The sequence below is a fragment of the Pleurodeles waltl genome, chromosome 11, assembly GCF_031143425.1.
Source record: "Pleurodeles waltl isolate 20211129_DDA chromosome 11, aPleWal1.hap1.20221129, whole genome shotgun sequence".
In the NCBI taxonomy this organism is placed as follows: Eukaryota; Metazoa; Chordata; class Amphibia; order Caudata; family Salamandridae; genus Pleurodeles; species Pleurodeles waltl.
Window position 1 is genome coordinate 478,049,775 of NC_090450.1, and position 26,144 is coordinate 478,075,918.

Genomic DNA, 26,144 nt, shown 5'->3' on the forward strand with positions numbered 1-26,144 from the left:
ATATCTTAAGAATCTTGCAGGTGAAGGAGTAAAAATGTAATAATGAAAAAAACACATGTTAATGAAGTTTCATAACATCAAATCAAAGAAGCACTAAATCTCAAGTTCAATCTAATGCTGAATGCTTATTATATTTCGGTCAGAACTGGTGAAATAATTAACAAGTCTGACAGAAGACTTGATATGCTTATCAAACATTGAGGCCCATATTTATACTTTTTTAGCGCCGCATTTGCGCCACTTTTTGACGCAAAAACGGCGCAAACATGCAAAATACAATTGTATTTTGCAAGTTTGCGCCGCTTTTGTGTCAGAAAATGACGCAAGTGCGGCGCTCAAAAAGTATAAATATGGGCCTGTATGTTTAATGAATTCAATGATGAAGAAGCCATACATCTCAGAGTTATAGATGGTTGTTTGTCAGATTCATTCAGATAATGAATGCTGAGAGAAACACTTAGGGCCTGATTACACCCTTGGCAGAGGGGATTACTCCGTCACAAAAGTGACAGGTATCATGTCTGCCGTATTACAAGTTCCATTGTATATAATGGAACTTGTAATACGGCGGGCGGGATATCGTCACGTTTGTGACAGTGTAATCCTCTCCGCCAAGGTCGTAATAAGGCCCTTAGTCTGGAGCGAGAACTCATGGCTGCCTGAGCTGAAGAACGTGCAAATCTACAAGCTGCTGACATGGATGCTGGAGGTGCCCAAGGGAGTCAGCCATGAACAGAAAAAGTAAGCCGAAATACAAGGCTAAAGGGCACAAAGTGATGCCTCCAAAGAAAAAGAAACTGTGCTTCAGATACAGATTTTCACTGCCACACAAAGGTAAATGTCCCGCCATTGGACCATTATGCAAGGGCTACAGGAAAGAGAACCAGTTTGTAACAGTTTTCAAGGCGAAGGAAAGACTAAGTATGTCACACAAGCAAACAAAATGGAACTACAAGCGTGTTCCAGAAGCGACATTCTACTCACGCTCATGAAGCTATGCGGCAACATCAGCTGAGGCAAATCACCACTAAATGGAGTTAATCATTATTTAAATCTTCGTCCAAGAGTTCGTCAGTTTCAGTGACAGTGAGAAAGATGGATGTCTGATGATGATGTTTACCTCAGAAAAACATGCGCATGTCAGACTGGCAGCATGCAAGGAAGAATACGAGTCAAAGAAAGATCGAAGAGTAAAATCACAAAAGTAATTCAAACATTGTGTGAAATTTACACTAAAAGTAATCAGCTGCTCCATACCTTTTATTATATTATTGTCAGTGGTGCTTCAATAAAAATTATGCCTGAGGAGAAATACAAAGAACTGTCTCTATTGTCTCATCTCGCACCATCGATGACTAAAATGTATACATGGGCTACATCGATGCCATTAAAGAGTCAAGGTTAATTCGTAGCAACCATGAGGTACAAAATAACAAAGGTAAAGGCACCCAATCATGTACTTCGAGGTATTACGTTAAGTTCCTGTTTACTCAGTTTCAATACTGCTGCTGATATGGGACTGATATCTGTGAACCACAACATGAATGCTTATCATGAAACAGTAAGCCACTTCTCTTCATTGTTTCATGGATTAGGAAAGCTTAAGACCATGAAAGTGAAACTGCATTTCAATGAGGACGTTAGTCCTGTAGCTCAAAGACATAGACAAATTGCATTTCATTTAAAAGAAGATGGTGAGAAAGAGCTTGAGACATTACTAAAGCATGATATCAATGAGTGATCCACTGGTCCAACTCAGTGGGTTTTAGCCATAGTGGAAGTACACAAAAAGGACAGTGAATAATAATAATATGCTTTAAGCTAACAAGGCAATTGAGAGAGAATGGCACCCCAGTCCGCACACTGCTGACATGAATATGCAGTTAAATGGTGCAAAAGTCTGCTTTCACCCTGACGGGAACAAAGGGTATCATCAATTGGAAACTGAAGAAAATTGCAAGTACATTACTACCTTTTCTTCTCACATTGGATTGTTCAGATATAAAAGATTACGTTTTATTGTGTCATCAGTTGCAGAACTTTTTCATGAAACCATTTGACGTATAATACACGCCACTGAAATGGCCTACTTTGTTCCAAAATGCATACAGAGGCTGTTGAAGATGCAAGCATGGTCAGGTTCGGTGCAATCCTTGCCCAACACAATGGACGCACAAATGCTCTAAGGCATATTGTGACACATGCAAGCAGAAGTTTGTCACAAACTGAACTTGCCTATTCACAACCTGAGAAAGAAAGTTTAGCAGTGGTTTGGGCCTGTGAACATTTACATGAATTCTTATATGGAAAATGTTTCACTCTTGTAACAGATCATCAAGCATTGCTTACCATCTTTGGCAATCCAAAAGCCAAATTGCCTCCTAGAATTGAATCTTGGGGTTTGCAGATACAGGAATATGACTACACCACTGTGCACTGACTAGGGAAATCTCAAAACCCTGCCAACTACTTTTCACAAGTGCTAGTACAGTGTCATGCTACCTCTTCCAAAGTCGCTGATGCTATTTATCTGGAACAAATTCTTACTGCAAAGACAGTGACATGTTGATACTAAAGGACATTATTGCATATCAATCCTAACAACACACTCGACCTCTCACATGTGACAGCGAATATTAAAAGTTAAAAATGTTAAAAGATGAACTGTCCGTTACTCAAGAAGGCATTGTCTTACGAGGTTTGAGAATTGTCATACCAGAGAGTCTGCGACATCAAGTAGTTGAAGTGGCCTATGAAGGACATTGTGAAATTGTTGCTACTAAATGAGCTCTCTGAGAACGAGTCGGGTTTCCTCATCTTGATGACAGAGTTTAAAGCGAGCTGAAGGCCTGTCATTTGTCTGATTGATTATCTTTCAAAATTACTCAACATATCGGGAACATGTCAGATTTATCAAAACATGTATGGGAGAGAATTGCCGTTGAATTCTTTGGTCCTTTTGACAATGTACATCACCTGATGGGGATTATCGATGAATACTCCTGTTTCCCATTAGTCGAAGATATCTCTTCAATTACTCAAGAAAGCATCATTGAAAGATTAGATGGCTTTTTTTGCAATATGGGGTGTCCCCTCAATTCTAAAGTTTGACAATGGTCCGCCTTTCAACAGCCAAGAATCTTGAGACTTACTTAGTCATCTCTATCACACCTCTTTGGCCACAAGCAAATAGTGTCGTTGAACGCTTTATGAGCACACTTAAAAAGACTGTCCAGCATGGTAAATTGGAAAAGTTTAATGTGAAGTGAGCTCTCCATGCTACTCTTCGAACTTACCGGTCAGTTCCTCATTGAATGACAGGTGAAAGACCTGCCACTCTGATGTTTGGGAGGGTCATGACGACCAAGTAACCACAATGGACCAACAGGAGATGTACAACAGATGATGAACTTTGTTGAAAAGACTTGTGCCATAAACAAAAGATGAAAGCATTTGCCGACAAGTGTCGATGTGCACAGAACATTATTTTCAATGATGGAGATTGAGTATTGGTGCGACAACAGAGAAAACGCAATTTATATGCTCTCATTGATGATGAACCCTTCAAAGATGTGATTAGCGTAGGACACCTGGTGACTGCTTACCATCCTGGAAAGTCCATTATGTAAGATTCTTCACATTTCTGACATTTGCCTCATCATTCACCAGTTCCTTATGTCAGAGATGAGACTGGTTCGATTGAGATTGTAGAGAGCCCGCTGACTGCATCCTTCCCTACATTACCAGTGTCTATCACAGATGCTTCTCTTCTCTCTGCTTTTTGTAGGCTATTTTCACTTGAGTCTAAATATTTATATCTGTGGTTGCCCTTACTGAATTTTTTTCATTTTGTTGTAATTTTACTTATTAAATATTTCTCTATTTTAATAAATTGGAGTGGAATTGTTATTGTGTTATTTTCGATTCTTTAGCTGTTTGGGACATTCTAAATCCTTAACACATTTTTTTCTCAGTTAAGCCTGCTTGCTCTGTGCCATCACGACCTAGGGTTGAGCTCAGGATGAAATTACTGAATCCTTTGAATGGACCTAACAGAGTAGTGGCTTTATTACTTGTGGTGGACATTAACCCACCCCATTCTAACAGGTGGATATTGTTAGTAGGATTTCATGAGTAGGTGGTGCTAGTAGTGCCACCATTTCTTCTATAGAACAAGGGGCCAGGGGCCTGTCACATCTGGCCCCAGATGTAGCAAAAATCCAATTTGCGAGTTGCAAATTGCGAGTCCTTCCGACTCGCAATTTGCAACTAGCAAATTGGTATGCAGAACGGTGTCTCAGACACCGTCTGCGAGTCGGTATGGGGTTGCAAAGACCCACCTCATTAATATTAATGAGGTGGGTTACAAATTGCGGCCCCATAGCGACTATGGGCACTCGCAAACATGGAGGCCTGCTGTAGGCAGCAGACCTCCATGTTCGTGACTGCTTATAAATAAAGCAAAGGAAAACGAGCTGCACTTAAAAAAAAATCCGAAACCTTGGACCACTACCTGCCCTGAAAAAATAATTTGTGGTCCATTCACAAAGGGGAAGGGGTCCCATGGGGACCCCTTCCAATTTGCGAGTGGGTTACCATCCACTTCAAGTGGATGGTAACTGCGACACCATTTGCGACCGCATTGCATACCACTGCGAACCGCAAATAGGAAGGGAACACCCCTTCCTATTTGCGATTCGGAAATGCATTTTGCGAGTCGATCCCGACTCGCAAAATGCATTTCTGCATAGGAAACTGAGATTTGCGACTCGCAAACGGCATTTTTTGCCGTTTGCGACTCGCAAATCGTTTCCTACATCTGGCCCAAGATTACAGACTCCCTGAACTATCAATCAAGATATTTTAGGGTCATCTTCATCATTCTTCCTGGACATATTCTGTAGAAATGTGTCCCAGTTTGTGATGTGAACTCAAGCTCCCTTTTGATTATGCTCTTTATTCTAATGTTCCTGTCAAATAAGAGTGGGAAGGAGAAAGAAACCTTAAATAAATGTCGGCACTACAAATGATAGACCATTCTCACCATTTGCTTCAATTGATAAAACTGTTTCTAATATAGTTCCAGTTTGCCCAATTACTGTTAGTTGTTCAGTTTGCAAGTATGTACATAATTCCAACCAGAAACACCATATTGTCTCTACTGTAGTATTCTGTCTTGGAATTACATAGTGAAGCATTCTACTCATACTAACATATTTGGTGAAGAGTTGAGAGGAACCTTGATATTGCATACATATTTCACCAGTTTTCTAGTACTTTGCTTGATTGAATAATTTGGATTGCTACTTGTATGGATTGAGGGGTAACTTTTTATATACCCAAATACAATCCATCTACTGAATTCGATCTCGTATCTGAAAGTTTGTGTGCTACAACAGACAATACGTTATTTTGTTTCTTGAAGGTTTATCTAGCATGCATGGGGCAATCCCACTTTCTGATTTCCATTTCTAGCCTATACCCAAACCCAATTAAGTCAAGAAGTATGTGCAAATTATATAGGATTTTGAACTGAATGATTTGTATCGATTTGGTCATTGATAGGTATTGCGTATAAACAGCTTTAATCTGGCTGTTATTGAAAGTCCTCCTGAGGACTGTCAAAGTTTTTTAAATAATTTTGGGTGATAGATAATTTGTGCGTACTAATGGGTTGCATGATGAATTCATGATGTTGCACTTGAAATTATTTGATTATTATGCTTAGAAGTGTTTAAAAATGGAGTGTAGCATGCAAGGCAGACAGGGTCTGAGTCAGGGTGAGCATTTTGAATTTCCCCTTCTTGAGGAAGGGATTGAGGGCTCGGAGGTCTAGGATAGGACGTAAGCCCTTGTATTTTTTGGGCACCAGAAAGTAGTGGGAGTAGCAACCATGACCTACTTCTGGTGTAGGGACCCTCTCTATGGCTCCTTAGGCCAGGAGAGCCGCGACTTCCTGGCAGAGAAGTGCCAAATGATCCTCTGGTATCAGTGGTGGCCGGTAATTCTAGGAGGGAGGGGGCGGGCGGGACGCACATACACACTCACACTCATTCATTCACACACACGCGCACACGCACATCCATTCACAACACTCATTATCAAACATTCAAACATACACGCTTGCACCATTCATTTAAAAACACACAAACACACTTATGCCAGCCAATGAGGGAAGGCAGCACTCCCAACTACGTCACAGAGTGGGATTGGGTCAGTGAGATTGCTGACCCACCCCACTCTGTGACAAGGTGCTAATGATTGACACTCGCCCTGGGCACTTCAGGGCTTAAATCTGAAGCACCCAGGTCAAACTTAATGGGTGACACTTCCCTTGCCACTGAGGGGGAGGGCCTCGAGGCACCTTTGCTGAGCTGAGGAGGTCAGGCCAATAGGAGCTGTGACCTCTTCAGCCCAGCAAAGTTCAGCTCAGGCAGCCAGGAGCAAATGCAAATCGCACATGTATAGCTCCTGGCTGCCTGATCTGAAAATGAAGTGTGTCTGTCAGGCTGACCTTTGCTCAGCCTAACAGGCACTCTTCATGAGGGGCAAAAGGTGAGGGTGCATGGCCCCTAAGCCCCAAAGGACGGGCCGCGGCTGTCTGGTATACAGTTGAGTGATGGAGGCATGGCTGATGGGGCAGATTCGAAGGGGAGGGAGTAGCCCCTCCAACGATCTGCAAAACCCACCTGTCTGTATTGATGGATTCCCAATGAGGCAGGTGATGGTAAATCCTGCAGCACAACTGGATCAGAATGAGGGGACGGACTAGGAAGGTTTGGAGGCAGCAGCAGGGGCAGAGGTGGATTGGGAAGACTTCTAGTTCCTTGTCCCACAGCCACGTGGGATTTCCGTGTCCCCGGCCAGACAGCGGCTGAAAAGCATGGGTGGCACGGTGGCTCGGAAAGGGAAGCGACTGGGAGTCCCTTCTATGGCCACGAAAGGGGCAAAAAGCACACTGTTGGGGACGCAGGGCAGTGGAAAGGCCGAGGGACCGAGCCATAGCCTGGGAGTCCTTGAACCTCTCCAGTCCGCCTTGTCTCCAAAGAGATGGGAGCCATCAAAGGGCATGTCCATAAGAGTCTGCTGGACATCCCCTGAGAAACCTGATGTACGTAACCAGGTGTGGTGCCTCAAGGCCACTGTCATCGCAACAGATCTACACAGAGAGTCGGTCGTGTCCAGCCCACATCGGATAGTGAACTTTGCCGCGTCTCTCCCATCGGTGACAGCTTGGGAGACAATAGCACAGCCCTCTTCCGGTATCTGCGGCAGAACTTGTGTGACCGTATCCCATACAGAGTGAGTATAACGGCCCAAAAGGCATGCAGTGTTCACTGGCCGCAGCGCGAGACTGGAAGCAGAAAATATCTTCTTCCTAAATTGGTTTAGCCTTTTTGATTCCCGCGGGAATGTGCCCGAGGATGAGGATGCCTGAATAACAAGACTCTCAGACGTGGGGTGTTGAGACAGGAATTTAGGGTCGTTCAGGGTGGATCAATGGCGGCGGCGGCGTGCGATTATACTGTTCACAGGAGCCCCTGTGTTGGGTCTGAACCAAGTACCCAAAAGGACATCAGTGAGGACTTCATTGAATGGAAGAAGAGGCTCACATGTGGAATCACCTGGTTGAAGCACCTCTGTCAGGAGATAAGTTCTGACCTGAACAGTAGGCAGCACAAGGCCAAGGCCCTCAGCTGCCCTATTGACCACCATGGAATAAGTTGCTCCCTTCGCCGTAGCCACGGTAGGAGGAGTCAGCATGCCAGCATCTGGAGAGGTATCCAGACCACTGGCCTCGCCCAACTCCTGTGCCCAGTCCAAGTTAGCACCATACTAGTATTCATAGGGTTCCAGGGACCCCTCCAATCCTTCCCTGAGTTTGAACCCATAAGAATAAGCATCAGAATCTGACCTGGGGTAAATAGGCCCCATCGACGGTCTGACTCCGAGTCATGGGGATCAGGATCGGGTCAACATCTATGGTGGGCTCCACCAACATCGAGAGTGTCAACAACTGAACCGGCACTGGGGAAGGTCTTGATGGTACGACCGGCGTCAGTGTGGATCCGAGAGTGGATCCTGAAGGGACTTTGGTGGCCAGAGCTCCCGGTGCAGAATCCGAACGCTCCCCAACCGAACCCCTTGGGCCCGAAGGCACCGTAGTAGGGTTGGACAGCCCAAAAATGAGGAGCATGGCCTCATAAAATTCTTTTAATTGGGCAGTGGTCTCCACTGCTTCTGGAAACTCAGGGATTCACGGAGAGGACCCAAAAGCAGGATCCTCAATGGAGGCCTTGAGCATTGACGCTCCTCCCGCATCACATCAGCCGAGCGAAGGGGTGAAGTTGAAGGATGACGAGATTTCTTCGACTTCTTCTTCTTCTTACCTTGAGCTGAAGACTTTGAAGAAGACGAGTGGCGGTGGCTCCGTGACCGGTCTCAATACCTTCCGCTCGAGCGAGACCAGGACCTATGCATGGTCGAGCATCAGGCCGCCATAGCTTGAGGGACCGCACCCTCAAGGCCTTCAAGTGCATGGCCCGGCACTCGGAGCATGACTTTGGGTCGTGGTCGCGCTGCAGGAACCACAAACACAACCGATGCGGATCCGTCACCGACATCATGCGGTGACAGCCCTCGTGCGGTTTGAAGCCAGCCTTTGGGGACATCCATTGATGCACCCAAAACTTCACAAAAATTCGACAAAAGAGTCGAAGTTGGTAAAAAATTTACCAAGGGTAGCTCTCTCCGGATCAGCGCGTTGCACAGAAAGAAAAGAACTAACATCACTGCGCTGAGGCGGCATCTATGTATTACTCCCGATGTCATCACGGGGACTATGACACCAACAACGCCTGTGGAGTTGCTCAAAGAAAAAGTCTCCGGATCCAGTCTGACTCCTGGGGGGAAAATTCTAAGGTAAGGAATCTGCAACTAAAAGTCTCTATCAGATTTAGTTGTTTAATTTTCTCATAATTTCCCTTTAAGACCTGTACGATATTAAATATTGAAGCACACAAGCTATCGATGACTTGTCAAAATAAATGAGGTGCTTAGGAGGACCTGGATTGTTTACAAACGTGACAGCCATTTTTCTGTCATACTGTCAGTAGGTTGTAAATAATTGGCAGGTACAGCAGGAAAGTAAATAAGTATTCAATACTTTGCACCTCATCTCACTTTGAGTGACTTTATGGTAGTGCAAAGTCTAGATATATACGCCCCATAAAATCCACTGTGAGGGTTGATTAAGACCATAGAACCATGCACTTGCTTCGCCAATACAGATGATCCAACATGGATGAAACATGTCATAAAAATACATGCATGAGATCAGAAAACTTTGCATGCTCAGTTCGGAAAAATGAATGTGTTTTTCAAGTATAACAAACCGGAAAATCCACATCAGAACAGCAGCTACAAGCAACACACGGGCCGTTAATTTTCAAAACTCCTTCTCTCTTCTCATTCAGTACCGTAAACTTCGGCAGACAGATGTGCCAGTTCTCAACAACATAGCCAATCGTTGTTCCAGGAGGGGCCTGCACTTCCAGCTGGTAAGGGAAAAGTAATAGAGACAATAACGTCAGCAACAACCGAGTACCAAAAGCAACAAGTTACACTAACCAAAATATAACTCCACAACGACAGAATTTCTAAGGAAATTGAGGAAAGTTAGACTATTCTCAATTACTAGGTCACAGTGCACTAAAGAATTATTAATTTTAGGATAAAGTAATGCGTAACAGTGGGAAGTTAATTACGAGTGGGAAAACTGTCATCTTGAGTTTTTCTAATGATGGCAAAGCCAAACGTTTAGGTACTGTCAGCCAGTCTTTTATCTCTGTCAATACTTGTTTTGTTTTGTAACAGTTTTTGTAAAACTTTACTATTGAAGGAGCTGCCTGGCCCTGACTAATTTGAAAATTAAAGATATTTTTTGCTCTCAAAATTGCACACATTGCACAGCAGTCTTTTGTACTGAAGGGAACTGATTTGTCTTTGGATGTGTTCTTTGTGAAAATGCACAATGATGTCACTCATAGTGAAGTTAACTTATGACTGAAGTGGACTGCAAATTGCTGCATGCTGTATGGTGCAGTGGGTGGAAAAAATGCGAATAACGTAACAACAGACCAATGTATCAAGAGCTGTCTGGAAGCCCTTTTCTAACTATGTACATTATACATGTCATTTTAGTAAGATCAAACGTTCTTTACTACCGTGAATGTCGAGAGCCCAGACAAAATTGTCTGAGCCTGTCACTTACTGCTATGGAATAAGTCACTTTTGACAAACTACTGGTGTTTCAGATTCCTCCGACCAATTGTAAGGCACAGCCAAATGTGTGTCAGAAAGATGTGAAAACCTGAAGTGAAAAATCTGTTTCCATAGAAATTCTGACTATCTTACCTTAAAGTGTCTCTTATGTATGCACCGGACCACCCTCCAAAATATATGAAATATCAATATAGGATGCTGGAATGAAGCTCCTACTGCTTACACCACCTGAAACTTTGGTGAAACATTAGTGCCAGATAACATTATATTTTGCTGCGCAGACAGAATCTTTTACAGCAATATGTTTGGGTTGGAAACCATTTGTTGTAATTTGGTGACTACTTGTGGACTCTTGTGGTGGTGCTGTCAATATACTTCAACACTGAACCTTTAACTAGATAGGGGTTGGCATTTACAGCATTCTCCTGAAATATTCAAGTTTTCACAGAAGGTTGAAATGCCAGGTTAGTTAATGTACCGGTATGAACTAGTAACTCAGGATACTAAAAGTAAGAGAAATAAATATTGCCAGTAATCAGGGATTCTGCTTTGTCCGACCAGTCTGCTCAAATCTTAAAACCAACTTCTAGTAGTCTTATGAACCTTTACTTGCCCAGATTTTAATAGCTAGTTTTTAGGGTCGAGCTTGCAAAGTGCTCTGTCCCTGGTGTAATCTCTCTGTGGGCTTTTAACCACGCCCAAGTCACGCCCATCAGTTTGATTAGTTCGTGGGCTTGCCTTTCAAAATTTGCTTGATTTAATGAGTGAAAGGCATGCATATGTCATGCCTTTTCCTGTGTTTAGCCTGCCTTGAGCACACCAGCCAACTACTGAAGGCATACCAGGCTCTGTGTTTTCGGTATGGTTTCTTGACTACTTTTTCTAATTTCGTAGGCAGTGCGCTCTTGGTGGGGAGCAGTCGAGCGCATTGCATGACGTCAACCCTGTTACATGGAATTTTGTACTTTTGCAGGCCACATGGTTAATTAGACTTTAGCCGATATGTTTCACTGCGAATTAATTTGTTTATTTTTGTGTGTCTCCTTTGCGCTCATGGTGGCCGCTGGCTCACTAATGTGAAACTGATTTACTTTTCATTTTCAGTTTATGTGGCAACAAAAGTTCGGTTTTGAGTTTACAACGCTAATAGCTTTAACTCGAGCACACACAAGACCCATTGCATTGCAAATGTTTGTTATTGTTTGCATCTTCTATATTTTGACTTTTATATTTTAAGGTGTGTTTAGTCACATATATTTGTATTATTTGCATAATGTAAATGACAGATTCATTTTCTGCATTTACATCTTTCAGACTCAAACCATTGATTTGAATAATTAACTCACAGCAAAGAAGGTCAGGCTCTAACAACTGGGACAGACAGCATTCATTGGAAACCTGGGGGCATTTAGCAAAATATATTTTTCGTATTTAACTTCCCTTTTGATGTTCACACTGGCAGGATACCTGGCAGAATATACAACCCAGAAGCATTTGCAGCTTCTAAAGAAAAATAAAAAAACCTTACCTCTTGCAAACAGCAAGCACAAGGACAGCAACTGCAGCATCGATAAGGTCTGGACACTCGCATTACTTCGCGACCTGAATTATCAATAATCGTTATACTGAAGGGGCGTGCTGGCCCACACCAATATCGCGTGCAACAGTCAGTTTGTTCTGCTGCAAAGTAGATTTGTTGCCCCAAGCTGTTTTTGACGACATATTTGTTGTTTGTTTCATACCCTGTTAAAACTTCAAAGATAAAAAAAAGCAAATAGTTTTTTGATAAAAAAGAAGTATACCATTTTAAGTAAGAATTAATAGTCCAGCAGTCTGCAAAACCTCTTGTTACCAATACTAAAAATACATATTGCCTCCTCCCCAGAGGAGTAGACTATCTCACCTTAACATCTTAAAAGAACACGGAATAATCACACATTTACACCCCTTACCTCATACATGCATTACATACAGAAAGCCATTATTTGGGTTTGTTTCTTTGTAGCAAGATTTTTTTTGAGGTATTTCACGAAGCAGATACCAAGAGATATTGGACCTACTCCAGGGCTTACTCTTAGCTCTGCTTGAATCTGTCCTATTCCATATCTTGAAGGCAACTGTGGAAGGTGACTGAAACCAATGAGCCTACTTTATTTTTTAAGGCCCAGAAGCTTTGCCATTTACTGCTCTTGTCACATTTGGCTGCACATTGTTGTCGTGGTGCAGTCATCATGTAGAACACTACTTCGAACGTATTTTCTTAAATACGTTAAAAGTCTGTGCCAATGATGAAATTATAACTTCAGGGAGTTTATCCAAGCGCCTTAATGAAAGGCCTGGTTATCAGCCTGGCCCCTGCCCTGTAGTTAAACATCAATTTTGATTTCTGCACAGTGGCTCGCCGAAAAAATACAGCACGCGAATAGGTCTTTGTATATATTAAGTCTAGCCGCAAGGTATTTTTCTGCGTCTTGTCGAAAGTGCATTGAAAACAATCTGACAATAGTTACTCTGAAATGCTAATATTTGGAATCATAATGTAAAAACATGCAAAAATTATTAGAAATGTATATAATTCTTTTTTTGTCTCCTGTCCTTTTTAGGTCGAGGTCACAAGCGCTTGAGACCTGTTGTATTCTATGCTGTGGGCTTTAACCACGCCCATCTCACAACCATTTGTTCCTGGGCTTGCATTTCAAAAATCCCTTGATGTCATTGCTACATGGTTTACGTTTGCCCCACCTTGAAGTGGTTTTGTTACCGTCTTTGACACTGACCCTGTTACAGGAATAATTGTCAATATGTTGAGTGAACTACTTTTTTATTTGCTCTCTCCCCTTTGCGCTCCATGGTGCTTTTACGTTTTACACAGTGCGACTCGATCGGCAGTATTGGAGCGCTTTGCATGATTACCAGTCACTTCTCATTTTAACCTTGTTTTTCATGTGCTCTCATGGCAGCCACACTTTGCATGACTACCAGTTACTTCTCATTGTTTATTTAGTTTTTCATTAGCGCTCATAGCTGCCATGGCTCTTTCAAGATTCACACAGCGTGAACTTGATTGGCAGTATTGGAGCGCTTTGCATGACTACCAGTTACTTCTCATTGTTAAATTTGTTTTTCATTCGCGCCCATGGCGGAAAAGGCGCTTTCAAGTTTTACACAGCGCAATGGGCAGTATTGGAGTGCTCTGCATGACTACCAGTTACTTTTCATTGTTTATTTTGTTTTTCATTCATGCTCACTGCGGCCATAGTTCTTCATTCGCGCCCATGGCGGCAATGGCGCTGTCAAGTTTTACACAGCGCAATGGGCAGTATTGGAGTGCACTGCATGACTACCAGTTACTTTTCATTGTTTAATTTTGTTTTTCATTCATGCTCACTGCGGCCATAGTTCTTTCATGTTTTACTCAGCATGAACTTGATCGGCAGTATTGAAACGCTTTGCATGCCTACCAGCTACTTCTCATTTTAACTTTGTTTTTCATTCGCACTCATGGCGGCCATGGAGCTTTCAAGTTTTACACAGCACAATGGGCAGTACTGGAACACTTTGCATGACTATAAGTTACTTCTCATTGTTTATTTTGTTTTTCATTCACACTCATTGCAGCCATAGCGCTATCACGCTTTACACAGTGCAAAAGGCAGTACTGGAGCATTTTGTTTGAATACCAGTTACCTCACATTGTTTCTTAATTACTTTATGTCACAGTTACGGAGAGGTCAGTGCAGCCCGTTTGCGCCCAGCTTACAAAATGGCAGTGCAAATCTTGTTTAATTAAAATTAAGCACTTTCATTTTCTTCATCATTGTATAGCGCTGTGATACCTATCTTTGACAATTCTTGTTTCACTGTTTCTCATTAAAAGTTACCTTTTGTCAGGAATGGTCTTGCAGGGCTGCTTCTTGACTCAGTAAGCTTTGCTATGGTATTATTTCTTGGATAAAGATGCACAGTAACACTTTCAGTGCTGAAAAGCACAGATCTGGTAAACTGATGTAGACACTATTCTTCACTTTCAAACTTCCCAGTTCCCTGCATGAGAAGCTCATCCAGTTACATTTTTAGGTCAAGCATTGCAGCGCGGAAGTACTACTTTTCCTACCTGTTGTAATTCATTTGTGGGCTTTAGCCACGCCCCCTCACGCCTATCACTTTAATTCATTCATGGGCTTACCTTTCAAAAATACCTAGATGCCATTGGTAAATGCTCTAGGATTAGTTTGTGTTTTAAGGGCCTTGTTTAAATTATAAATGTCTAACCTGTACCATGCAGTTTGCCTGCAGCTCTTAAATGGCAGTTCATACCTCACTGTGCTAGATTGTGATTGTAACTTATGAACTGCACAGTACCAAAATGACCTTTATGACAAAAGTATTATCCCAGTGAGCTATGCACACAAAATACTGTTCTGTAATCTGCATAGTAGAAGCTCTTTGCAGCAGACATAGTAACCCCCTGCACTACCTGATATGAGTCAAAACTGCCACTAGACAAAACTTTGATCTCTCTCCAGCACGTAAACTAATCACCAGATTTATCTTGGTTCTTTTATTGTTGCCTGAAAACTGCTGGATATTCAAGGAATTTTGCAGTGCTATTAAAGCTGCTGCAGTGTTAGAAAACTGCCCGATGAAAAAAAAGCGGCCTCCCTCCCTTCCAACTTCCTGAGGAAACTCCTGATGCCCTGTACAGCCAGTCGAGCCTTGATTTGCCTGACGTGACTTTAATTTCACATTCTTTTTTTTTTTTTTAAATGATAATGCGTGATGGCGACAGAAAAAGGTGTTCCCTGTATTAAAGGGCCAATGGCCATTATTTCAAGGAGTTCGATTTCCAGTACAGGTCAATCAGATGTAGTGAGGAAATGAAGACACTGGGAACCTCTGTGAGCAGCTTGAGCTTGTAGGGGACTGCTGTTAGGAGTAGACCACATCTTGTCTCCCTGTTTCTTCCTCTCACATTGTCTTTGTCACCATCTTTCTCATACTTCTTCTCCTTTCTCGCAGACCAGGTTCGCTCTCACTATCTTTCATGTCTGTCATTTTAGCCATCTCTGTCTCATATCTCTCACTACCCATCTCTCTCATACTATCCTACCTCTCTCTCTCTCTCTCTCTCTCTCTCTCTCTCTCTCTCTCTCTCTCTCTCTCCTATCTTTAACCCTTTTTTGTTCTCACATCTCTCATATCTTTGTTTTCTCTAATTCTGTATTCCAATCTCTCCCTTTTCCCCTTCTTCCCCAGCACTTGCCCCCATCTCTCTCCCTCTGCCTTACTGTAACTCTACTGAGCAGTGTGAAAACTGGCTGACATAAAGCCTGACCTGTTGGGTTTGCCAGTGCTTCCATTTGTCAAAGTTTAAAACAGCATTTGAGCAATGAGTGTAGTGTAATTTACATGTTCAACCTAATATCTCTACCACTATTACGAAAGATTACAAGTAATGATTTCAAAACCAATATTTATCATTTTGATATCTATAAAACCATGATTTGGTCATGCTCCACTGTACAACTATATATATGTATATACATATATATAGATATATATATTTATATACACATACACACACACACACACACACACACACACACACACACACACACACACACACACACACACACACACACACACACACACATTTATGTGCCCATGCCAGGATTGTCAAATAGCAGGTTCATGTTTACCCAGCCTGGATGCCACCTCATATCAACTCTTTCCACCACGCTATACTTCCTGTCTTTTCACCTCACTCATGCAGGTTCTTTTTCATTCCTGAGTTCTCCCTTTGACAACTTTTCTTTATCTTTCTGTTACACCCATTTTCTCCATCTTTGCCTTTCTGTCTTTTGCTGTTAGTCAAATAAGTTCAGGTTCCTAAAAATAAATGCCGGTGGCCACCACCTGCAACCACGTCACAAATTAACATTAGGTAATCTGCAACACATCATTTAAAAAGGCGATTTTGCATCAAGGCAAAGACAATGGGTTTATTTGTGAGGCCTGGTGGTGGCTCACATAGCTTATCATAACCCTGTTTTTTCAAAGAAACTCATTGATGGATTACTATAAGTTCAAAACCGGGGATCTGTAATATGCTGCATCAGCAGGGCTGGACTGGGAACCACAAGTAGTCCTGGCAAAATTGTTAAAACCCGCCTTGCTCCTTTCCTCCTCTCTCATTTCTCTCTCTCTTATCTCTCATTTTCCCTATCTCACTATTTCCCTCTTGTGCCTACTGTAACTACATCAAAAACGCAGCAGAGGCACCAGCAGTATCCCTCTGCCTTACAAACGGGCTTCCAATGGCTCCGGCCCACTGGTGAAATGCCCAGTTGAAAAAATAGGCAGTCTAGGCATGTGGGCCTACAGGATGCTGAGCCACATAAACAGGCTTGAGAACACTTCACTGGAGGCAAGGATCAAGCTGTGTACTCTACATGCACATAAAGCTTACTTGGAAAAAAGGGACATGGTAATAGCAAACTTTAGGACATGACTTCTTGCGCAATAGTACTAAGTACTCTGGAACACCACACCTCAGCTTACACATCGGAGGCCAAACCTTGGGAATCCAGAGAGTCAGACTCTGGAACACATTAAATCCAGGGGCACACTCTAACTGCATGTGTTTCCAAAGGGCCAGAAAATGGGACTGTTACAAATTACCTTCAAAGAATTCAAGGCAACCATGATAGCAATTAAAATATATCAGAATGCATTATGTGGTCCTTCTATCACCAATTGAACGCTTATCCTCCCCAGTTTTCACCACACTGCCCCTTCAGCATCTTTAGCTGATCTATCCTGCTAAAGTGACTGTCATCTGATGCACAGCTCTATATAAAACCCATAAATACGTTAATATGTAGATTGGCCTTCAGAGGCAGATAAACACTCAAAAACACGGAGGTGATGACTTTAGGAAAGAGATCTAGCCAGTCTGTGAAAAATGTCCCTTTGAAAACTTTAAAGCAATGTACATTATGTTTTGTATAAGCAAATGGCAGTTTTTCCAGCATGAGCCAATTCCACACTAACTCCCCTAAGTGTGGAATTGACTAATAGTTGATTGGCATATTTATCTTAGTTATAAGACCCTATGACATGGTACAAAGTGTACCAAGGTCTAGTAAGTTAAATGTCACTAGTAGACTGCAGCACTTATTGTGCCATCACAGTAGTCTCAAAGTGAAATCATGGCTCTAGGTCTGCCACTGTAGACTTGTTGCAAAAACAACAGAAGATGGATGGAATGCAGAATAAATCAAACATTCACCCCCAGTCACAGATCTGGGTTTAATCCATCAGTTTTTTTGCTTGCCATGCCATTCCAGCTCAGACCCAGCCATATGCAAATCAGTCTTGACCCTGTTCCCCATGGGAACAGTCCAGCCCGAACTGCCAGGCCAGGTCTTCCGTGGACCAGAAACAAGCATCCTGGGACTGGTGTCAGGGTATCACCCTTCATCAGCCAGGCTAGCTTGAATCTGATGGCATAGCACGCACGGGACCCACATCTGGGCATCGCCTTCCCACTTGGGGTGACTGCAGACTAGTTGAGCAGCTTTTAAACTGCTAGGGTAAAATAAACCCTTCTGTCTAGTCAAAACCTGCCTTTTTAATACTTATGTCACCCCCTATGAAATGTCTTAATAGCCCATATGGCAGGGTGCCAAATGGTACACAGAAGGACATTTTGTTTATGTTTTACATGTCCTGACAGTGAAAACTTGCAACCGTCATTTTCAATGCAACAAGGCGGTTAGTCCCATTAACTAACGTGGGGTTTCACCAGTCCAATCACTAAGTGCTAACGTCCATTTAGGGACACCAAATAAAGTACTCCAAAGTATCAAACTAGTTGTAATATAAAACAGGAGTTAATGCTGAAGTGGGATTTCAAGTAACTTTTAATGTAAAAGTGACTTCAGAAAGTCACCACCTTTTTGCCCTAAAGTTCTAGTAGCCATTGTTGATTCACCACAGCAGTGGTCACATGAGACAGCTCACTGCCCTCCCGTCATTAGGTGTGAATGGCTCTCAGGAAAGGGGAGCACAGGGCCTGCTGGAGGCAAGAAGTGTGACATCTTCCTGACAGTATGGCCGTTGAATTGTGAACACAGTTGGCCCAGCTTCAAAGAGACTACTGCCTCTGTTAGGCAAATACAAGTCACAACTTACCTAGCCCACTCTTTTGTGTAGGTAGGCAGGCTGGCATCTTCCCTAACTGGGAAAAATCTGTTGGTGAACTGGTTTTCCACAAGGGTTACCTTGTTGTACTGGAAAACACCTCTTGGGTGTACCCATAGCTCTGACCCATGGAAGAGGGATCCAGACATCTTGGATCTGGGCAGAGAGAAGCACTGTAGGATGTTTAGTGGCAATCTCCCCAGACGTGATGTAGGGTTGCCCTGCGGGAATTTTGCCCTTATTGGTTAGGGAGCCCTACCCACCCACAAAGTTGAAATTGGCATTAAAGTGGCACCCTTGGCTCCCAGCTACGAAACACTGCTGGATTCAGCAAGAACAAAAACAGGACTGCACCTGCTAAACTTGTGATCCTCAGAAACAAATGCTGCACCAAGAGAGACAGCACCTGATGAACCAAGACAGAACTTCAGAAAGAGAAAGGTTGCTCTTGCTGTTGAACATGTGGTGAGAGAACCCATGGGCTGGACCTGCTCCCAATTGTGCTAAGGACCAATGAGTGGGCTTCAAGGGCTAGTCGGCTAGCATCCTGTTAAGCTTCAGGGCGATAAAGGCTTAAGAAGCCCTGCACCTCACAGTGCCCAGCAGATTAGTTGCCATTGGACTTGCCCTGGACTTTACTGGTGTAGCCGTGAGATGGACTCTAGTCTCCAAGAGGTGCCCCCCATGTTCGGGACCCTTAGCTGGTGGTAGGGTGTGCTGTTTCTTCCCACAAAACTAGAACTTGAGAGTATAAAGCAAAAGATAATTGTTTTTGGATCCAGCTTTTGACAATCATTCACTATCGCTACTCACCATTTTATAAGTAGCATTGAATGTGGTCAAGAACCAAGGCTTCCACTATAAATCTGGGCTCGGTCTGGCCACTGACATCGAACCCACAAGCGAAGTCAAGCTGCAGAGGAACCCACTGACTAGCTCGGGATCAAGAAAAAGAACCAGAAACGTTTTGAAGTGTGAAGATGAATTCTTGACCAGGTTCATTCAGGCCCCTGCATCTGAACCGCTCTCCATCACAGTTGCTCTGAAACTTTGACTGTGCCCCATACCCTCACGTTTGAGGCTCATAAGCTACTGCTCAAGGGCCAAGTAGATACCAGCACCACTGTTCTACTGTCACCAGAATGCAATCACACCTAGTTCCACTTTACAAAATGACAACAAAGAGGACAGCTGCTCACAAAGGTGGACTGGCTATCAGACTAATTTTACCTGCTGTACTCTTTTTGTGGGAATGTAAATGACAGCAATACCTTCACACTGTCTGCCATTCAACCATAGCTATGTCTTTTCTTTTTTTCAGCTCATCTAGATTACCACTACATCTAGCTTCCCCTTGCCATTTTCCAAGGACAACGTAGAAGATAGTGGTCGCTGGATACTGCTATTCAGTCCATGTACTTAATTGTCTTTCCACTGTATCAGATGCAATTGACAGATGCCAGCAACATATCTAGTCATCACTGAGTGGCCCAAAGACAGCTATTGTGAGCAGGATGGGCCCACTGTCTCGGTCCCGATTGATCTTGTTCTTGATCATGGTCACGGTAAGTGCTCAGCCTTGAGCAGTATATTCCATCCATTCATAGTTGGTCATCTTACTGCCTATATCTATCCCATCTTTATCTCTTTATTGAACTATTTTAGTCTCTTTTCCACTGCACTCACTTACACAATTCCTTAGCTGTCACTTTCTCTCTTACCTCTACTCTCATACTCAATTGAGGTGGCAAACTAAATTTCAGAAGTGGCAAACCTAGGTTTGCATTTGGAGAGCGAAGGAAGTGCATTGTTTAGTTGGGTGTAATGTGAAAGAGATGGAATATTCAATGTGCATTGGGCAACGGTGGGAGTTCCAAAGGTTTTGTAATTAACAACGGTGGTCATTGTTCAGGAAAGTCACTGAAGTAACAGAATGCCAAAATCTATAGCAATGACACATTTTAAGCATACATCATGCATGAGGGAAACACTCATGTTCTGAAATGGAGCTATTTGCAAGTGTACAGACAAAGATTACCATTGAATCGTTGAATGTTCATTTTTCTTTCTCATGTATGTATTTTGTGTGAGGAGGACAAAAGAGGTGGAGGCCTAAGAGTCACTGAAGGTTTTGTCACCACCCACAGAGGTAATTATACAAATTGATGTGTGGCAGAGTAAATAGTGGTGTTCGGTAATCCTACTTTGCCTGCTTCACCTGTTTAGATTTAGATGTTACATTTACATTTGGCCATCTCATAGTGGCCAACTGTAAACTTAAGTGGCACCATTGTGTTAGTGCTGGGTAAATGAAGGAAGAAAAACTGAGGAACAAATGGGATTTTTGGTTTGGTTTTTGGTTAGTGATCACTGGGTGATGTAAAGGTATACAAAATAGGACAAGGGCCAATCATCCATCCCCTCATCATTCCCTTCTTACCCTGTTGATTTAGATGTAGGGTTAGCTGGCAATTGAAGGATAATCCACCAATAAATATTTTCCCACCATTTTGGAGTGGAGTTTTGAAGGAATTTTGACCTGTATTTTCCACTTCAAATGTATCACTACCTCCAGAAATTAGATAATTTGTCTTCACTCAGACCAGGGCTAGTATTACAGAAAGTAACTGAAGGGCTCAATGTGTATGTGCGCCCGAGTTGTGCATCCTCGGGCCACTTTAGTGTTACAAAAGGGCCCTTCTATAATAAAGATAGTGCTGGTGCACATAACACCAGCGCTAACTCAAGAGGGCATTGCCTCATTTGTCTGAGGGTGTAGGTCCATGCCAATTAGGGGATCTCTTTGCCTCTGTGCTCACACTGTATTATGGATGCAGATGCCAAAGCAAAGAAGCTGTCAGGAAGCACACTGAAATTTCACCACAAAAAGGTGGTGCACTGCCAGTGCACCCCCTGATGACAGCCCTCTAGAGGTGGAAATAGCATTCCCATGGTCCCCCCAGACATTCCATTTCAAGCGGGTGCAGACACTCACTGCACCTGCCTGCATAGGGATCTCTAATCCCTCTTTCAAGTCAGGTTGGTTGCTGCCTGCATACTGAAACAAAGCGGCTTTGAAGCAGCCGCTCCATATTTCACTTGAATGCTCTGCCGCCAGGGCAGAACTAATTTGCGGCTGCCCTAAGGGCACAGCGTTCACAATGACAGTACAAACTTTCCTTGTTTGTGCATGGTGCACCTAATTAAAGGTGTGTCATGGCACAAGAAAAAGTGCACATTATGCGTAATAAGGGTCCATAACTCTGAAAAAAATAGGGGTCATCCTCATATCTTTTCAGTATGCCTGCTTATCATTGTTATGAGTAGCATTATAGACAATCACAACTGGAAAGTGACATAATCTTCTTGTATTCACGAATTTACATTCACTTACCATTATTTAAATGTAAAACTTGTTATGTGTTATTGCATTTTGTTAGAAATGGGTTCAGAAGTTAGCAGTCAGTTTGCACTCTGTCCAAGCAGGGACCTTCATTCTATTGAAGGTAAGGGATATACACAGCTCAGATAATCCCTGCTCACCCCCTTGGTAGCTTGGCACAAGTAGTTAGGCTTAACTCACAGGCCATGTGTAAAGTATTTGTACAAAACATGCACAGTATCACAGTGAAAACACCACAAAAGGGCCCCACACCAGTTTATCAAAATAGACAATATTTACATAAATTAAACAGGACCAAAATGAGAAAAATCCAACATGCACAAGCAAAGATAGGAATTTTTAAAATAAAAAGAGTCAACCCATAGAAATCAATGGATGCGTTATTTTAACACAAAGTACCTGGTATTCGTCAATAATAAAGCCGCAAGGGCGACGGTGCATCAGAAAAGCAAGCAATGTATTGATTACTTTCTCGCAAGTGAGGCTGTGTGTCGATTCTTTTCTCGCAAGGGAGGCTGTGCATCAATTCTGGGTGTGCAGCCTCTGGTCCCATGTGGGGATGTTGAAGACTTTGACGCCCAGGATCCGTGCGTGGAAATTTCCGATGTGCTGTGCGAAAAGTCCACGGTGAGAACAGGCGCTGTGTCATTTCTCCAGCCGCAAGGTAGGCACTGCGTAGTGTTGATTTTTCTGACATGCATACAGCTGTGCGTGGATTTTCCCCTGCAGGTTACCAGCTTCCACTTCTAAAAGCCCAGGGACTGGATTTGGCACCAGTTAGCAAGTCAGGACTCCCAGCAGAAGAGCCCAGGCAATGGCAGATGAAGTCTTTGACTTCAGAACGGGGGGCGAGCCCAGACCAAGCCCCCGGAGAAACTTCACAGGCAGGATTTCAGAAAGAAAACCCAAGTTCTTTCCCTCTTCAGGGAGAAGCAGCAGAAGACCAGCATACCACAGCAACAGGAAGAGTGGCAGGTCCTCCTCAAGCATCAAGCTCTTCTCCTTGGCAGAGGTTCCTCTTGATCCAGGAGTAACCTGAAATTCTGGGGTTTTGGGTCCACTACTTATACTCATTCCTGCCTTTGAGGTAGGCAAACTTTAAAGGAAAGTATCTGTTGTTCACAAGACCATGCCTTGCCCAGGCCTGGTTCCAGACACACTCCAGTGGGTTTGACTCTGCATTGTGTGGGGACAGGCACAGCCCTTTCAGGTGTAAGTGTCAGCTCCTCCCTCCCCACTTTAGTCCAGGAGACTCATCAGGATATGCAGGGCACTCCCTAGCTCCCTTTGTGTCACTGTCTAATGGGAATTCACAAACAGCCCAACTATCAGTCTGACCCAGATATGGGTTCCACAGGCAGGCAGAGGCACTAAATGGTTAAGCAAGAAAATGCCCACTTTCTAAAAGTGGCATTTTCAAACAGACAATGTAAAAAACAACTCCACCGAAAGATGTATTTTTAAATTGGGAGTTCAGAGACCCCACACTTCTCTATCTGCTCCCAATGGGAAACTGCACTTACTTAAAATGTATTAAAGGCAGTCCCATATTTACCTATGAGAGAGATAGGCTTTGCAATAGTGAAAACTGAATTTGGCAGTATTTTACTATCAGGACATGTAAAACACATCACTACATGTCCTACCTTTTAAATACACTGCACCCTCTCCATGGGACTACCTAGGGCCTACTTTAGGGGTGACTTACATGTAGTAAAATGGAAGGTGTGGGCCTGGCAAGTGGGTGAACTTGCCAGGTCGAATTGGCAGTTTAAAACTGCAGACACTGCAGTGGCAGGTCTGAGACACGTTACAGTGATACTCATGTGGGTGGGTCAATCAGCGCAGCAAGCCCACGAGTAGTATTTGATTTACTGGCCCTCAGCACCTCTAGTGCACTTTTCCAGTGACTTACTAGTAAATCAAATATGCCAATCATGGCTAACTAATTACCAATACAATTTGGACAGAGGGCACCACTTGCACTTCAGCACTGGTTAGCAGTGGTAAAGTGCCCAGAGTATCAAAACCAGCCAAAATGAATTGGAGCACAGGGTCCAAAAACAAGAGGTCAAAAGCAAAACGTACAGGGAAACCATGCCAAGAGCTGCCAGGTCTAATGCCTTTTATTTACAAGTATTATTAATAAAACCTTTGGTGCCTCAATGAATATTTTCAAATTGTGGAAAGAAAAGATAGGTAAGAGGTGTATGCCATAAGGTAATTTACAAAATATCAATAAGTGTTGCCTGTTTCTGCACATCAGTGCTTGCATTTTGCTTCTGGAAATTAAGGTGGCTGCATTTTCTACTCAGCAGGGCTCTTGTTGTGCTTGGTGTGCTTAGTGCTTTTAACTATTCTTTGTGTCCATCGTATGCATGGCAGCTGCATTACCCTAGTGTATGTCGGTTATAAGCACCATCTTCATAAGGGGCAGCAAGGGCTTTGCTGCCCACTTGCTATCAACAGAAATGCTTCAAGCTGTTTGTATAGATAAAAAAACAAGAACTGTGGAAATGTTGGTGTAAACTGCTGTAATTAATGTTCATTATCACAGTAGAGTATTTGGAATATGTATGTAATGGGTGACCGAACTTTAACTATTAAATATTTTGGAAGATATTGCATCCTGTTTGCAAACTGGTTCTCCAAGCCCCGGTATTCCTATATAATGAATAAGTGTGTTCCCTTCCTGTTTGACTTGTTGCTGTCACTCTGTTAAATACATGGCCATGGCTGAGGCTTGCATACACGTGCCATTGAGAAGGTAGGTCCTGTCAGCACTGACTGCACCTTTAAATTTTAGGTGGCAGATTACCAGACAGAATAGCTATCTGCTTTGCTAAAGGCATCTTGTGGACTTTCAGAAAGTTGCCCTAGAAATGCATTTTCCCCATTTATTGCCCTTGGCTTTGTGGTTTGTAACTCACATTTTCTGGCTTTCAATTTTCTGGCTTTATTTGCTTTAGGCTCTCTAGGTTAAGTTCGTCCTACCCACTGGCTAAACCATGTTTACTGTATTATTCCACAAACTTCCTCCCTGTACACAGGCCTTCAAATCTTGTTCATATTTTGTCACATTTGCTGTGCATTCAAAGACCAAGGTCTAATGTCAGGCACTGTCTTCCGAGGGTGCTTGTTTACTTTTCTTTCCCTGACTTCAAAGTGAGATTTTTGTGACAATCTTGCTGGAACCGGGGGTACGAAAGAGTTTTTTTTAGCACACAACATTTAAATGAACTGTGTAAGTATTTCAAAATATATATAAAAACTTAGGAACACAAAGGAAACATATGTTTTGTTATTTCTAAAATGTTTTGTAAACAAATACTTTAATATGTTCAAAATAAATCATTGTGCAGGTGATGTAATCTCCACACATTTTGTTTTGTGCACTGTCTAGTTTTAATAGTAAAACTGTATGTCTGTGCACATGCAATGGTCATTACAATTGAAAATGTGTTTTCTGTAATGGCAGTGCACTACCATACCATGCATACTCCACTCTATGCCACTCCACTGTACTCTGCACCACTCTGCACCACTGCACTCTACTCTGCACCACTCTACTTTACACCACTCCATGCCACTGCACCCCGCTTCACTCCACTCCAGGCCACTGCACTTTATGCCATTTCATGCTATGCCTCTCTACTCTACCTGTACCAATCAACTCTATGCCAATGCACTCTTTGTCACTCTACACTACCACACATTTTTCCACTGCTCTCTACACCACTCCTGCCTAGGCACCAATCTACTCTGCAGAACTCTACTCTAAGCCACTCTGCACCATTGCAATCTACACCACTGCACTATATGCAAATACACTCTATGCCAATGCACTTTACTTTGTAACACTCTACTCTATGCCCCTGCATTCTATGCCAATCCACTTTAATCTCCTCTGCATCACTGCACTCTATGCAACTGCACTCTACACTACTTCACTCTACTCCGAAACAATCCACTCTAAATCACGGCACTGTATGCCAATAGATCCCACTGTGCGCTACTCCACTCTATGACACTAAACCCTACGCCATTCTACTCTTAACCACTGCACTCAAAGGCAATGCACTGTATCCACCTGCACTCTGTGTCACTGCACTCTTTGCCACAGCACTCTGCTCTGCACCACTGTAATCTACACCAACTGCTCCCTACGCCACTCTACTCCACTGTACTCTACACAACTATACTTTACACCAATCTATACTTTACTCTGCACCACTGTTCACCACTGCACTCT

The 26,144-nt window shown here is 43.0% G+C and overlaps 1 protein-coding gene across 5 annotated transcripts in view; it reads right to left on the bottom strand.

The window, feature by feature from the left end:
* Nucleotides 1-26,144, bottom strand: part of LOC138265798 (phospholipid scramblase 1-like) — a 194,405-nt gene that overhangs the window by 26,740 nt on the left and 141,521 nt on the right. For all 5 annotated transcript variants that reach the window (XM_069213852.1, XM_069213849.1, XM_069213850.1 and 2 more), the window contains 2 exons: nucleotides 11,813-12,036; nucleotides 9,396-9,557 (listed from right to left, as the gene is read on the bottom strand). In XM_069213852.1, the coding sequence (XP_069069953.1) occupies nucleotides 9,396-9,557; nucleotides 11,813-12,036 (386 nt within the window). The remainder of the gene's footprint in view (nucleotides 1-9,395; nucleotides 9,558-11,812; nucleotides 12,037-26,144) is intronic.